Genomic DNA, 13,440 nt, shown 5'->3' with positions numbered 1-13,440 from the left:
GATATTGCCCCCCAAACACACACATAAATACTAGTGAGTACAATTTAGAACACTACACTAGAGTGTTTTATGCCTTGCAAAGTAACGTGCTCCAATGATAGTTGGCCACATCAAAGTTAAAGAGGGAGGCAGTGGGATTACGAAGATTTGATAAGTACAAAACTCTTACCTTCCACTGAGAAGGAAACCAATAACAACAGCCAACAGAATTACTCCCACCGTAACAGATACAGCAATTATAGGGATCTGGCTCTGATCGCTGGATGCAGCTACTGCTAAGAGGAAAAACAAAAGATTATGGTTAAATTACAGTTAAGACTACAGGGGATTACAGTTAAAATTGCCATCAGCCTTCAGAGGGGCTTTCGTTTCAAGTTTGATGAAGAGGAAGTGAAATTCAGCCACTCTTTAACTTATGCAATTTTCTTTTGGCTTTGGGAAAAGAATATTAAAAGCTAGGAACTTTAGTTTACGAAGCTTCGGTTAACCATGCTTAGTTCTTGTATACAAACTGAATTTGGGACAAAAAACTTGGTGACATAACTCTTTGTTTTCACTCAGAACTGAAAATTCAGTATCTGCCTTGAATATTTTAGTTAAGATAAAAAATTAGGACTCATGGAATTTCTCCTGCCACATCCTGACATCTTTAGATACTTTGCTTTTCATGTCAACATTCCAGAACCATTTACCAATTCCCTGTCTTACTCCTGCTACAGTTATGATTTTCTGGAGCTCCTGGGTAATTTTCAGTTTTAACATTTCCATTGCCCTCTCCTGGCCTTCTGATATTTCTGTAAGTTTTGAAAAAGTTTTGAAAGTATTACTCTTGAGGACATGTTTTGGGAGAAGACTTATTTCTGAGCACACATCATGTTCTTGGGATTAGGAACACATGTATTTTAAAATGCAACAAGAAAAACAAGTGTTTCTGTCTCAAAACTTTAATTCTGTAAAAACACTGAAGCAATTCTTGCTGTTGTCTCAAATGTTTTGCTTTTGCCTCAAGAAATTTACATCTAAATAGATGCAAACTAAAATTAATGACAAGGGTAAATTTTACATTATTCCCACCTGCTGGATTTCTATTTCATTTTAGCCAAATCTATTTCATTTTTGGCGTTACCCACTTCGGACCCCAAGCCTCTTTTAAGATTAGAATTAGGCCTCTGGACTAAAAAAGGGTTCTTCCCTCCTATAGATGGGATGATATAACATATGTTTATGGAGGTTACTTATAAAGAGCACACTACTCCATTGGTACAACTACTCCACTGGTTACCAGTCCATTTGTGGCCATAATTCAAGATGCTGGTTATGACCTATAAAGCCATATATACCTCAGGTACAGATATAAATGACTGTATCATCTCATAAAAGCTTGCTCAAACTCTAAGATCTTTGGTGGAGGTGCTTCTTTCAATCCCACCATGTTCACAAATCTGAATGGTGGGAACATAGAAGACAGCCTTTTCCATGATTGCTCATAGATTCTGGATTATCCTTCTTATAAGCTGGCTAGTCTGGCTTCTTCCTTGCTATCCATTTATCACTAGGTGAAAGGAAGCAATGGAAGAAATTGGGCATTTTTCCTCCTCCTATGAGATTTTAAAAATTATTTGCAATTCTGGACTTATTTTGTGCCAAATTCTGTTTTGCACTGAAAACAGAATTTTCTGGACATAAATATTACATAAACTACTGCACTCTATAGTCTTATGCTGTTCAAAACCCGTAAACAGTTTTGTGTTCTGGAAAAAATAATAGTTTTTAAAACTATTCTTTCCATACCTAAATAAAAGTGACTTTCTTTTCTTTCCTAGTGGTTGGAGAAAAGTTTTCCATGCGCTAACAAAAGTATTCTCAAGTAATTAAATTTGGACCAAAAAAAAATCTTATAAACCACAGCTACATATTTAAGAGCTGGAAAGAAAGGAGATCCCTCATATTACAGTCACAATTACAGGAAAATAACAGAAATTCAGACTGCAATCCCATATTAAATGGAAACTCATAACGTACTAATTATTATTTTATCATGGATTTTAAAGCCGCACTGTAGTTTTAGGTAACAGTGCAGTAATTCATCATTTAAACAGTGTTGGATTACATTATGTTCCACTATTATAATTTCATAATGATTGGATGTGTACATTAAATTGGAAAGCCTGTACTGTCGACTAAAGTCCTAATTAATGCTACAGATTTACAGACATCTCTGATAGGTTTATTATTTCTAGGTGCAATGTAATTCCAAAAAGTGTTTATAAATATTTACAATGAGTCTGTGCTTTGGGGGTTGGGGCACCTTCAGATACTATTGGATATGCTAGAACATCTCTGTCCTCTCCTCTTTTTATTCAAACTGAAACAATCTGCTCCAACCAGAATTCTCTGCAAGTAGAATCCAATTTTCTAACTAAGGCAGCACTTACTGTATGTACTTGTGTATAGGTCAGGCTTGTATATAAGTAAAGGGCAGGTTTTGGGGACAAAATTATAAATGTTGATATGATATTATAAGCACCAATGTCACTTCAAGCGACTCTGATAGACACTGTTTCCCTATCTAGGCATTCAAAAAGGCCAAAAGCAGCACAACAGTGGAGAGAGTAGAGTGTTTCTCTTTTGCTACTCTACTCAGAGAAGTGGATTGTTTCTTTTTTGGTAAGAATTAAGGTACAGTCAACCTAGGGTTTTTTGAGGGGGGGGGGATGATTTTTTTTAAATTTAAATGTCTAGGCTATGCATATAGGGTAGTTAATCCATAGTCCTTTATAAAATTAGTTTTTAAATTAATGAGAAATGACTTTGGTCAGAATTCAAAAGTAGCTCACTCCCAAGAAAACAGGCAAAAGTCATATTCATTAGAATGTTTTCATTCTGTCTATAAATAAAAAATAGTAATGATTATGATAATAAACATATCTATGTTGCTTCTTGCAGCTTTGAAATTATGGGTATTTTGTTCTTAAATTTGAAGGCAGAACAGCTATAGACCAATTGTGCTGAAATGCCAGCAGGTTATTTAAAAAGTTATTTTAAAATAACTTGAAATCTCATAATTCAGCTGAATTAAATTAGAAACTTTTCTAGAGTAGTCAAAATGTATAATAGATATTTATTTGGTAGCACAATAAGATTATGTTTCTACTTATAGAACATGATTAATATATAATGTAATATAAAATGCATTAAATAGATAATTTTTATTACATTGATGATTGCATCAGTAAGCCCTTTTCTCTATATTAGTCTGTTGATTGGCTTTGCTGCTATTCCTTTAAAATCTATTTCTTTTTTACAAAGGTAATATGCATTTAAAATAGGAAACTGGCTGTATTTTTTAATAAAGAGAAAAGATGATGAGAGCTAAAGCAAACAATAATCAACAAAAGATCAATCTAAATTCAGAAGATAAACATGGAGAATGAGTTCCTATTCAACAGGGAAATGAAGGGAAGTTATTCCATTATGCAATCTTTTCTGAATAGAAATAGTATGAAAATGTAATAAACATGTCATCCGGGCAAATTGAAAAAGGTATGCAGTGGGCACATAAATATTGGTGACAGGTGAAATTTAACCACCATGTAAAAGAAATCTGAAAGGTTTTTTCCCCTCTCCGTTACAGTGGCCTAAGTCTCTTGCTCAGCAATAGAATATTGTAGTCCCCTAGAGCATTGTTTTTTAAAGTGTGGGTTCCAACCCCAAATGGGGATTCCCTTAGTTCAATGTTGATGTCCCAAAAACTGGTAACTGTAAATGTTTTGTGACTGTTTTAGACATTTACGTGCATCGGGTGTGCAGTGTTTAGGAGACTCTGCAGTAGATGCTTCAGCTGTACTTCAACAAAAGGAAAATCAGCTGATGCATATTCAGCAAACGTTTGAATTTTACACCTATTTTATTTACCTATACACTTGGGATCATGCACAAAGTTTAAGAAGCCCTGGCCTAGAATAGTGACATCCCTGGTCTGAGGCAGCCCCTGGAACCATCAGCTGCTGCTTCAGGTAACTTTCTTGGGGGGAAAAACAGTTCTAGGTAATAGGGACAAATATAGTATGGATCTCTGTCACATTGGCAAAAATATTTCTGATCCCCTACATCAGAAAGCCTGGGAACCACTGTCCTAAGGTGCATTTCCCCATAAAAATGAATATTTCACCATATTGTCATTTGCACAGTGCGAAAAAGTGTAAAGTTTCCATTCACACAAGGCAACTGTGAATTTCTGGTTACTCCTCTGGACATTCCAGTGACCACTATAGAGCATGGTAGGCCAGAGTTGCACTTATGCACTGACCTGCTTTAAAGTGACCTCCTGTGCTGAAAGTGTATCCTGAAGGGTTAACAAACACCTCTTTATGCAAGTATCTGAAAAGTTTAACCTCCATGTTGCTCAGGCATCAAACTGGCAGAACAGCCCATGGACTCAAAATTTCAGACATATACATAAAATGATATCCCATATTTATTTATTTTTTTGTATTTTGGTTCTTTGTAGGCTGGCCTCATTCGTGAGAAATTGGCATTTCTTACACTGAAGACAAAGGGGAACTTGCTGGCATCAGGAAATATCCCACAATAGATTAATATGTACATTTCATTCCTTCTTATTTGAGTGGAGCAGATTTAGTTCTGTCCATTCAAATACCCTTTGAACATAACTTTTGTACCCTGCAGCACACTCTCATTTCCATTGGAGTAAAATAAATGGCCATAGTTGAAAAAAAAATGATGAATTAATTCTAATGTAAGTTATAGTGCACCTACACTGTATAATTAATACATATAATTAATGCAGTTTGAAACCTATTTATCTGCCATGACCCAATGCTAAAGAATCATGCAGTTCCATAGCATTTTTGCAAAGTCTATAACCTTCTCCATCAAAGGGTGTCGGTGCCTCACTAAATCACAAATCCCAAGATTCAATAGCATTGAACCACAGCAATAGCATCGAACCATGTATTATTTCTGTACAAATATACAAATATGCTGAATTCATTCATATAAAGCATCACACAAAACAATGTACATATCTAAATATCTGAAGCCACAACCCTTCTAAAGCAATAAACATTTCAAGGCACTAGCTAAACTATGCCCCTGTGGAGGAAATAAATAGAAACAATAGAATATGTTTTATTGCAGTGCCGCTATTATACAGTGCAAAATAGCCAACTTTTATGTCCAATCCTCTCCCCCATGACCAACCAACCCGTGCAGAGGATTGTTAGAGGACAAGTGCCACAGGGTGACTCTCATAGTGGCAAAATTCATCGCAGTGGCAGCAAGGCTGAGGAAGCAACTAACCTCTGATAGGGATATCACTTGGAACCATGTAGATGTATCTTGTACAATAAAATTCCCCTAAGATGGGAGAATTCAAAATGACTGTTCATTTTCTGATGGGTCTATGGACCGTAATAAACGTTGTATAAACATTTCAAGGAACTAAAGTTGCAAATTAAATTCCTGCTATGTTGGAAATTGCCCTGAGTCCCTTGAGGAGATAGGGCGGTATATAAATAAAGTTGTTGTTGTTGTTGTTGTTGTTGTTATTATTATTATTATCATCATCAAAATATATGTGACTAAAAATATCTAAATGTATCAATATATGACAATACCTTAAAAGAGTAAACCAGATGGCTTTTCCATCTCATCCAGTACTAGCTAAACATAAATTTCTCTCTTTGGGAACTAAAATTACTTTATTGAGATCTTTTAACTAACTGAATCTTCCCAATGCTATATTATGAACTGTTTCTTTTAAAATTCCCTCAGTTTCAAAATGAATGTTTCATATGATATAAGTCATCATTTGGGTTCAGATAGATAGATAGATAGATAGATAGATAGATAGATATACAGATATCTTAAGTATTTACTTCAAAAATTCTGTTGATCTTACTAATATTTAAACTTATTTGACTACTGAAAAAACAAGTCTTGTTTAACAGAAAAACAACAAAATTTATCCTGTGCTCCAATCAAAAGGTACAAAATATATCACATTAGGCAAAACTGTAAAAAGCATTAGGGGGAAGAACCATGGCAGTGTTATGGTCATGGTGACTGTGTTTTGAATGTTGCACAAAGGCTTATGAGAAGAAAAGTAACCTTTCTATGGTTATAAACTGATTAGGATCAAAAGCAAAAAAAATAGCAACAATTTCCATTCTCCATTCAAAGTTAGAAAACAGCCTGCTCTGACAACTGCTTTTACATCTATCTCACAGGAAGTTTCAGATACCTACAATGGTATAATATTTTTAGTTTCATCAGATTTTTTTCTATTTAATAAAAGGAGGATTTCCGGTATAACAGAATCCACATCTGTTTTAGCATGCTAGACTTACAAGGTGAACCTGCAGTCCATATTTCTATCTGGGATAAAGGATGGGGCTGGGTGATTCTCCCCAAAAATCAGAACCATTTCCCTATATCACATCAGTCCATTAGTCTTTGATGAGACTTGTCCCCATATTTCAAACCCCATCAGTAACAGTTAATAAACATGTCATGAGTAACAAGCTAGCTTTCCAGCTTAATCTAACTGGAGAAAAAATATTAATTTAAATTCCCTTTCTCCAAGTTGAACAAAACATTTAAAAGCTATTAACTGTAGTCTGAAAGATGACTATTTCTTTCTGAACAGAAAGAGATCTGATAAATAAATTCTAGGCACATCATTACTAACTTTACTTGCTACTCTAGAAAAAATGTCAGGGGACAGTAGAAAGCTCAGAACCTTTCCAAGTTCTAAATTTTTCAAATCTAAACCATTCCCTGAAGTCTTTAGGAAAACTGTCAGGGTTAAATCCAATATTTGTTACAGCTACAGTAGAACCACTAAAATGACTGGGAGATTTTAGTCACCTCTAGAAATGGTGATTCCTGAATTCAGGGGAAAAATCACAAGAAGAATGAATGTGGATCTTTGTTATCTAGGCCTTATTATCTATCAAAACTGTATGTAGAATATTGTATTTTTGGAAAGAAAACAAGTTTCTTTCACAAACAACAGCATCTTCAACTTTAAAAGTTTTACACAGACACACACAATAAATGTTTTGCACAAAAATGAATTTCTGCACATAAAATAACATTTCTATGAGAAAAAGAGGTTTCCAAAATGCTAGATGCATTTTTGTAACAATTGGTTTTTTTTTCTTTGTAGGGCATGCTATTTTGCACAAATGAATTCTTGAATGAAATTTCACAATATTCCATGGCTATTTCACAGAGAGAAAACACATTATGAAATCATTTGCTTTTTCCCCTATAAGAATTAAATTCATGAAGATTGAAATAAAAGTAAAGAGTGCAATAAAAGCTTGAGCTAGGTAATAATAGGATTCCACTCTGTCTGATCCCACTGGGGTTGTATGTGCCTGCTTATAACAAATGAAGAAACAGCAACTATCTCCAGAATCCCTTATGGAATATAATAATAACAACAACAACAACTTTATTTTTAAACCCCGTCAACCATCTCCCCGAAGGGACTTGAGGCAGCTCACATGCGGGACCAAGCCCAGAGCAAAAAACAGAGTTTACCAGCTAAAATACAGTTAAAAAATAACATATCACAATCAAATAAAACCAATTAAAAACAGCAGGGTATAAAAACATCATTAAAATGTATCAATAACAAACCTCCACAACCAGTAACCAGTAACATAGTGGGCATGATCAGAAATTGGAGCAGGCTGGGCATAGGCTTGTGCAAAAGCAGACTTTAGGGCCAGCATTGGGGTAAAGTGCTGAATAAAATCTATTGGTCAATTAGGGCTGGGCGTTCATGAACCTAACCTAGCCTAATCTAACCTAGCCTAACCATGATCAAATGCACATTGGGACATACAAGTTTTCAAGTCCCTGTGGAAGGCAGACAGAGTGCGGAGGGTGTTCCAGAGCCGGGGGCCACCACCGAGAAGGCCCTCTCTCTGGTCCCCACCAACCATGCTTGTGACAATGGCAGAAGCAAGAGGATCTTAGGCCCCATGCCAATTCATAGGGGAAAATGTGATTGCTAAGAGAGGCAGGACCCAAACCATTTAGGGCTTTGTAGATGATAACCTGCACTTTGAATTGGGACCGGAAACTTATCGGCAGCCAGTGGAGCTGTTTTAATAGGGGCATTGTCCACTCCCTATAATTAGCTCCAGTTAGCAACCTGGCTGCCAACCTTTGCACCAGTTGCACTTTCCTGGTCATCATCAGAGGCAGCCCAATGTAGAGTGCATTGCAGTAATCTAATCTAGATGTAACTAAGGCATAGACCACCATGGCCATGTCAGGCTTCTTGAGATATGGTCACAGTTGGAGCACATGTTTTAACTGTGCAAAGGCCCTTCTGGTCACCGCTGACACCTGGGCATCAAGCATCAGCGCTGAGTCCAGAAGGACCCAAGACTGAGGACCTTTATTCTCAGGGGGAATGTAGCCCCATAGAAAACAGGTTGCCACCTGATACCCCAATTGACCTCACTACTGACCAGGAGGACCTCTGTCTTGTCTGGATTAAACCTCAGCTTGTCAGCTTGTTAGCCCTCATCCAGTCCATCACAACTGCCGGGCACTAGCCCAGGATTCGGGGGGCTTCCTTGGAATTTGGTGGAAAATAGAGTTGAGTGTCATCCGTATAAAGATAGCACCGAACTCCAGAACTCTGGATGACCTCGCCCAGTGGCAGGCATGTAGCTGGGGGGGGGGGGGCTTGAGGGCTTCACCCCCCCCCCCCGAAATTCTCAGGGTGGTCCGTGAGAAGGCCTTACATTTATAATTTAAACTGTTATGTTTATTCATATCATGATCTGATCACCATGCTCAATATATCCCATATGCATGGGGGTATTGGGATAACAATACAAAAGGTTTGCTAGGGTAGATCTTCTCTCACCTAGACTCAGTCCCCCCGAATCAAAATCCCAGCCCCCACCCAAACCAAAATCCCAGCCCCCACCCCCGGAATCAAAATCCTGGCTATGGGCCTGCCCAGTGGTTTCATGTAGATGTTAAAAGCATACATCAAAATATATGAAAATAATGAGGGTAGCCCTTATCAGCTCTCTCACTGTGTTAAAGAAGCAGATTGTATATACTTATGTATAAAGATACAAAGTTTAATCAAAAATCACCCCCCCCCCCCAAAAAAACTGGGTCTACTTACCCACAGATCAATGTGAGTACTGTACCTTATTTTTATAAATTAAAAGCCCCATCCCCTTCTCTGACTAGAATGATAAAAGGAAAGACCTTTGTCCATCCTGGGAGAACTATCCTGGGAAGAAGTACTTGACCTCCTTCACTGTCTCCACTGTGGTTTTGCTTCTGGCCTTCTTGAATGCGTGGATAGGAAAATGGTGATGGTGGCCAGGGGTGGCTGGCATCCTGAGGCAATGCTGCTTTTTTTTTGTTTTCTACAGAATGACCCTCAGATTATCCACAAGTTACATGAAAATAGTTTTGGCCCCCAAGACCTGCTCTCAACTTATATACATGAATATATTGTAAATCATTGGTTCTCAAACTGGGGTCCCCAGATGTTTTTGGCCTTCAGCTCCCAGAAATCATAACAGCTGGTAAACTGGCTGGGATTTCTGGGAGTTGTAGGCCAAAAACATCTGGGGACCCCAAGTTGAGAATCACTGTTGTAGGTGGTAAGTTGAATAAGTTTTGCCACTAAAATGGAAATGTTTAGAAGTGAAAGCTAATAGAAGGACAAAAATAATTGCTGGTTGTGTTTTAGAAGAAACTTTTAAGTGGTTTCTTGAGGATTTAAAATGTGTTCTTTTCTATACTTATACAAGAATTCCTGCTCTGGTTGCTTTATTCCATATACAGTAGAGTTCCAGTTATCCGACATAAAGGGGCGGGCCAAATGTCAGATAATCGGATCTGTTGGATAATTGGGAGGCTGGGGGCTTGGCGAGGGAAAAGTCCCTTCCCTTGCCAAACCCCCGGCCTCCTCTGTTGCTGTAAGGGAGGCCGGGGGCTTGACGAGGAGGGAAGTGGCATTTCCCTTTCCAAACCCCCGGCCTCCTTCCTTGCTGTAAGGGAGGAGGCCGGAGGCTCAACGAGGAGGGAAGCGCCGTTTCCCTCGCCAAAACCCCATCCTCCTTCCTTGCTGCAAGGGGAAGCCGGGGGCTTGGCAGGGAGGGAGGTGACTTTTCCCTTCTGGCAAGCATCCGGCTGCTTAGCAATGCGCTGGGGTCCTCTCAAAGCGCCTCGTGCTTGCCGGGAGGGAAAGGTCTGTGTGGTTCGAGTCTCGTCCCTCCCGGCAAGCTGCTGTGCTTTGCTGCCTAGAAAAGCAGGAATGTGCAGCAGGCTTCTCCAAGCACCGGGCACCCGTGGGGAGGGGCGTGGGGAGGCGCCTCAGATAATACGGAGTATCAGATAAGCGGATGTTGGATAACCAGAACTTTACTGTATGTCCATTATCCTTTTAGGATGCACTGTTTGCTGAAACATGCAGAGTTGCTCATCTTTTTTGTGGGGTAAGGGGCCAATCCCTATTTATTCCATGTTTTTTTCTTTTTCTATGGCATCAACTTTTCTGTTAAAGAAGTAAAGAACACATCTACTTTGTTAACTGAAGCATATGCGTTTTTACTTGTCGAACCAGCTGTCAACTGACAATTGGTGCTGAACAAAAAAATAAGGGATTGGGAAATCAAAACAGTTCAGTACATTGATGACTATGAAAAAAGAAGTTCTTCAGCAAATTTAAGAGATATTCCAAGTTTGCAGAGAAGAATGGGAAAAGAGTTAGGGTATTGAGGTTAACCTAACTAACTGAACTAATAACTTGATGTGCCTGAACACACCAGGCCAGGAAGTACTGAGGCAAGATAGAACAAGTGGGATGAAATGCAGGCTGACACGTCTCCTGCAAAGATATTGATCTGCTGATCTTTTTCTCATAACCATTGGAGAGTCACGGACAGACAGTAATTAAAATGACTTACACACTGGGCTGGTTTCAAACTCAAATCTCCGGCTGAAGCCACCATACCCTGCTGCGGTGCGTGCTCGGATCTGGAAGACGTATGCTGAAGCAGGTTTCAAGCCATCTGCAGTAATTTTTGTCTCCTTGGATTTGATGATGGTATAGCTGGTCTCTTGATCCTTTTTGATACATGCACATCCACATACACCAAGAAAAGTAAAGCATATAAATAGCAAGTATAAACTTGGTGGCTATTCTTTTTCAGAAACATCACTGGTGCCAACTGCATGTTTGTGATTTCTTAAATGTCACACTGGGATCGTCTATCATCTGATACCTGATATACATCAATATGTGGAAAGTAGTTTCTTCGCTTGCTTTGTGAACTAGGACTGGGAATGTACAAAGCCAAGTGAAGAAAAACAATGAGATAAGCAGACATTATGTTGCTCAATGAATTTCAGAAATCAAATACTTATAATAACAAGGCATTCAAAGCATTAACTCAATATCTCTTATCAAGTCACAAAATTTTGTCAAGGGAAAAGATCTATTAACAAGGATAAAATTAATTTTGAGCATCAGAATCGCCAAGTGACAAGCCCTCTATTTCCAATAAAACCAGAAAACCTAAAAATTAACATTTAGGAAGCATGTGTTTCAACTGCATTTTGCCCTCAGGATATAGAGCACAAATGTCAGACTTAAGGCATGCGGGCTGAATGTGGCTCACCATGTCATTTTATGTGGTCCTCCAGAAGTTGGACTACAACTCTTGTATTCCTCATCATTAGACATGATGACTAGAGATAATGGGAGTTGTGATACAGTAACATCTGGAGGGCTGCAGTTTGTTCTGTTCAATCAGCTTAATAGGGTTAGAATTTAGATACAAGGCTTGTGGATATGATGTCTGATTTAAAATGTCCTTTAACCTTTCTCCAATCTCAGAGCCACAAGGGTTGTTGGGTTACAGTTCCCCTTATCTCTAGTCCACATGGTGGATAATCAAAAGTAGTAGGAGCTGACGTTCAATAACATCTGAGGACTCAAATGTTATTGAAGAGCACCAACCACTATTTAAAAAATATACAGTTGGCCCTCTGTACCCATGGATTCTTTATCTATGGATACAATGGCCCATTGAAGTCTGATGTGGCCCTTGATGAAAATGAGTTTGACACTCCTGGTCTAGAGTACTCCCCTATCATTTTCCACATTTTATGGGTAGTTCCCCAAGAACTGGAGTTGATTTACTTTCAGCCATGGACCACAGCCCTTCTTGAAATGGTGACTGGAAGTTACATTGCTCTCATTATCTTCAGAGAGATTACAAAAAAAATAAGGCATGGGAGGATGAGGTTCTGGAGGTAAGATGGGATTTGGGGAAGACTTTTATTTCAAGAAAACATTATGTGCCAGCAGAAAGACTGCAGGGAAGAAGCCCATAGGCCTTCCTGAAGAAAGGAGTTCCACAATTTGGAAGTAGTCATTTAGACATCTCTCTCCCATATTTTAACCAGGCATTCTTGTGATAAGCTAAAGGAAACCCTTTCTCCACCTCGATCAGGCTCATATAGGGAGATATTGTTTTCAGATAGTCTTTAACCAAATAAAGAACTCTTCAACTGATATTACTTCAGCCTTCACTTTGATTTTTTTTTTGTGAGAAATCAAACAAAAGATGTGTGCATTTAATTTAAATGAATTTACCTGGGTTCAGTTTGCTTTCCAACTCTATGATTTTTTTATCTCTGCAAAATATTCAAACTTATTTGTGTGGCAAAGTAGAAAGGCTTCTTCTATAAAATGACTTTAGAAGAAAAGTCTCAGCACTCCCAACTAAAACACAATTCTCCTTTATTATTAAAAGAAAATGAAAGTAAGTCATGGCTCTATAAACCAACAGAAAAATATATCCTGTAGATATGTCTCTTGTAGTATATTGTCCTGATGTTTTAGAACTTTTTCAAAAATAGGCTATGTGGTTAGAGAAGTTACTAGTTTGAATCCTCATTCTGTCAGAAGCTCACCAGGGAGCCTTATTATTATTATTATTATTATTATTATTATTATTATTATTATTATTATTATCATCATCATCATCTTGCTTTATATATCACCTTTCTCCCCAAAGGGACTCATCGTGGCTAAAAAACACATTATCTAATAAAATTTTTTAAACAAAAACAAATAGATTCTTTTTTAAAAAAACAATTAAATGTCCATGCATGGATATAAAGTTAAAATACAATTAAAACACAATTAATACAATTAAATCCCTCCCACCCGCTCCCCAGCAGCATGTCCCTCATCCACCCACAAATGTCTGATGATCATATAAATGTCTATACTGGACTGCAAAATGCAAGCAGAGATGGGACCACTTTCACAATAGTTATTGGCTTATATGGGGATTGCAAAAATTATGAAAAAAGGGATTTATGTGACCTGCCTTGAACATTTTGAGATTG

General features: G+C 38.0%; 1 protein-coding gene across 6 annotated transcripts in view; it reads right to left on the bottom strand.

Moving 5' to 3' along the window:
* The window catches only part of epha5 (EPH receptor A5), a 296,129-nt gene that overhangs the window by 55,134 nt on the left and 227,555 nt on the right, over positions 1-13,440 (bottom strand). For 3 of the 6 annotated variants that reach the window (XM_008118796.3, XM_016996657.2, XM_062957834.1), the window contains 2 exons: positions 10,986-11,145; positions 170-275 (listed from right to left, as the gene is read on the bottom strand). In XM_008118796.3, the coding sequence (XP_008117003.2) occupies positions 170-275; positions 10,986-11,145 (266 nt within the window). The remainder of the gene's footprint in view (positions 1-169; positions 276-10,985; positions 11,146-13,440) is intronic. The other 3 variants (XM_008118797.3, XM_008118798.3, XM_062957835.1) reach the window with 1 other exon arrangement.

The sequence above is a fragment of the Anolis carolinensis genome, chromosome 6 (assembly GCF_035594765.1).
Source record: "Anolis carolinensis isolate JA03-04 chromosome 6, rAnoCar3.1.pri, whole genome shotgun sequence".
Taxonomy (NCBI): Eukaryota; Metazoa; Chordata; class Lepidosauria; order Squamata; family Dactyloidae; genus Anolis; species Anolis carolinensis.
The sequence above is the reverse complement of the archived record's forward strand: the minus strand, read 5'-3'. Positions and strand labels throughout refer to the sequence as shown.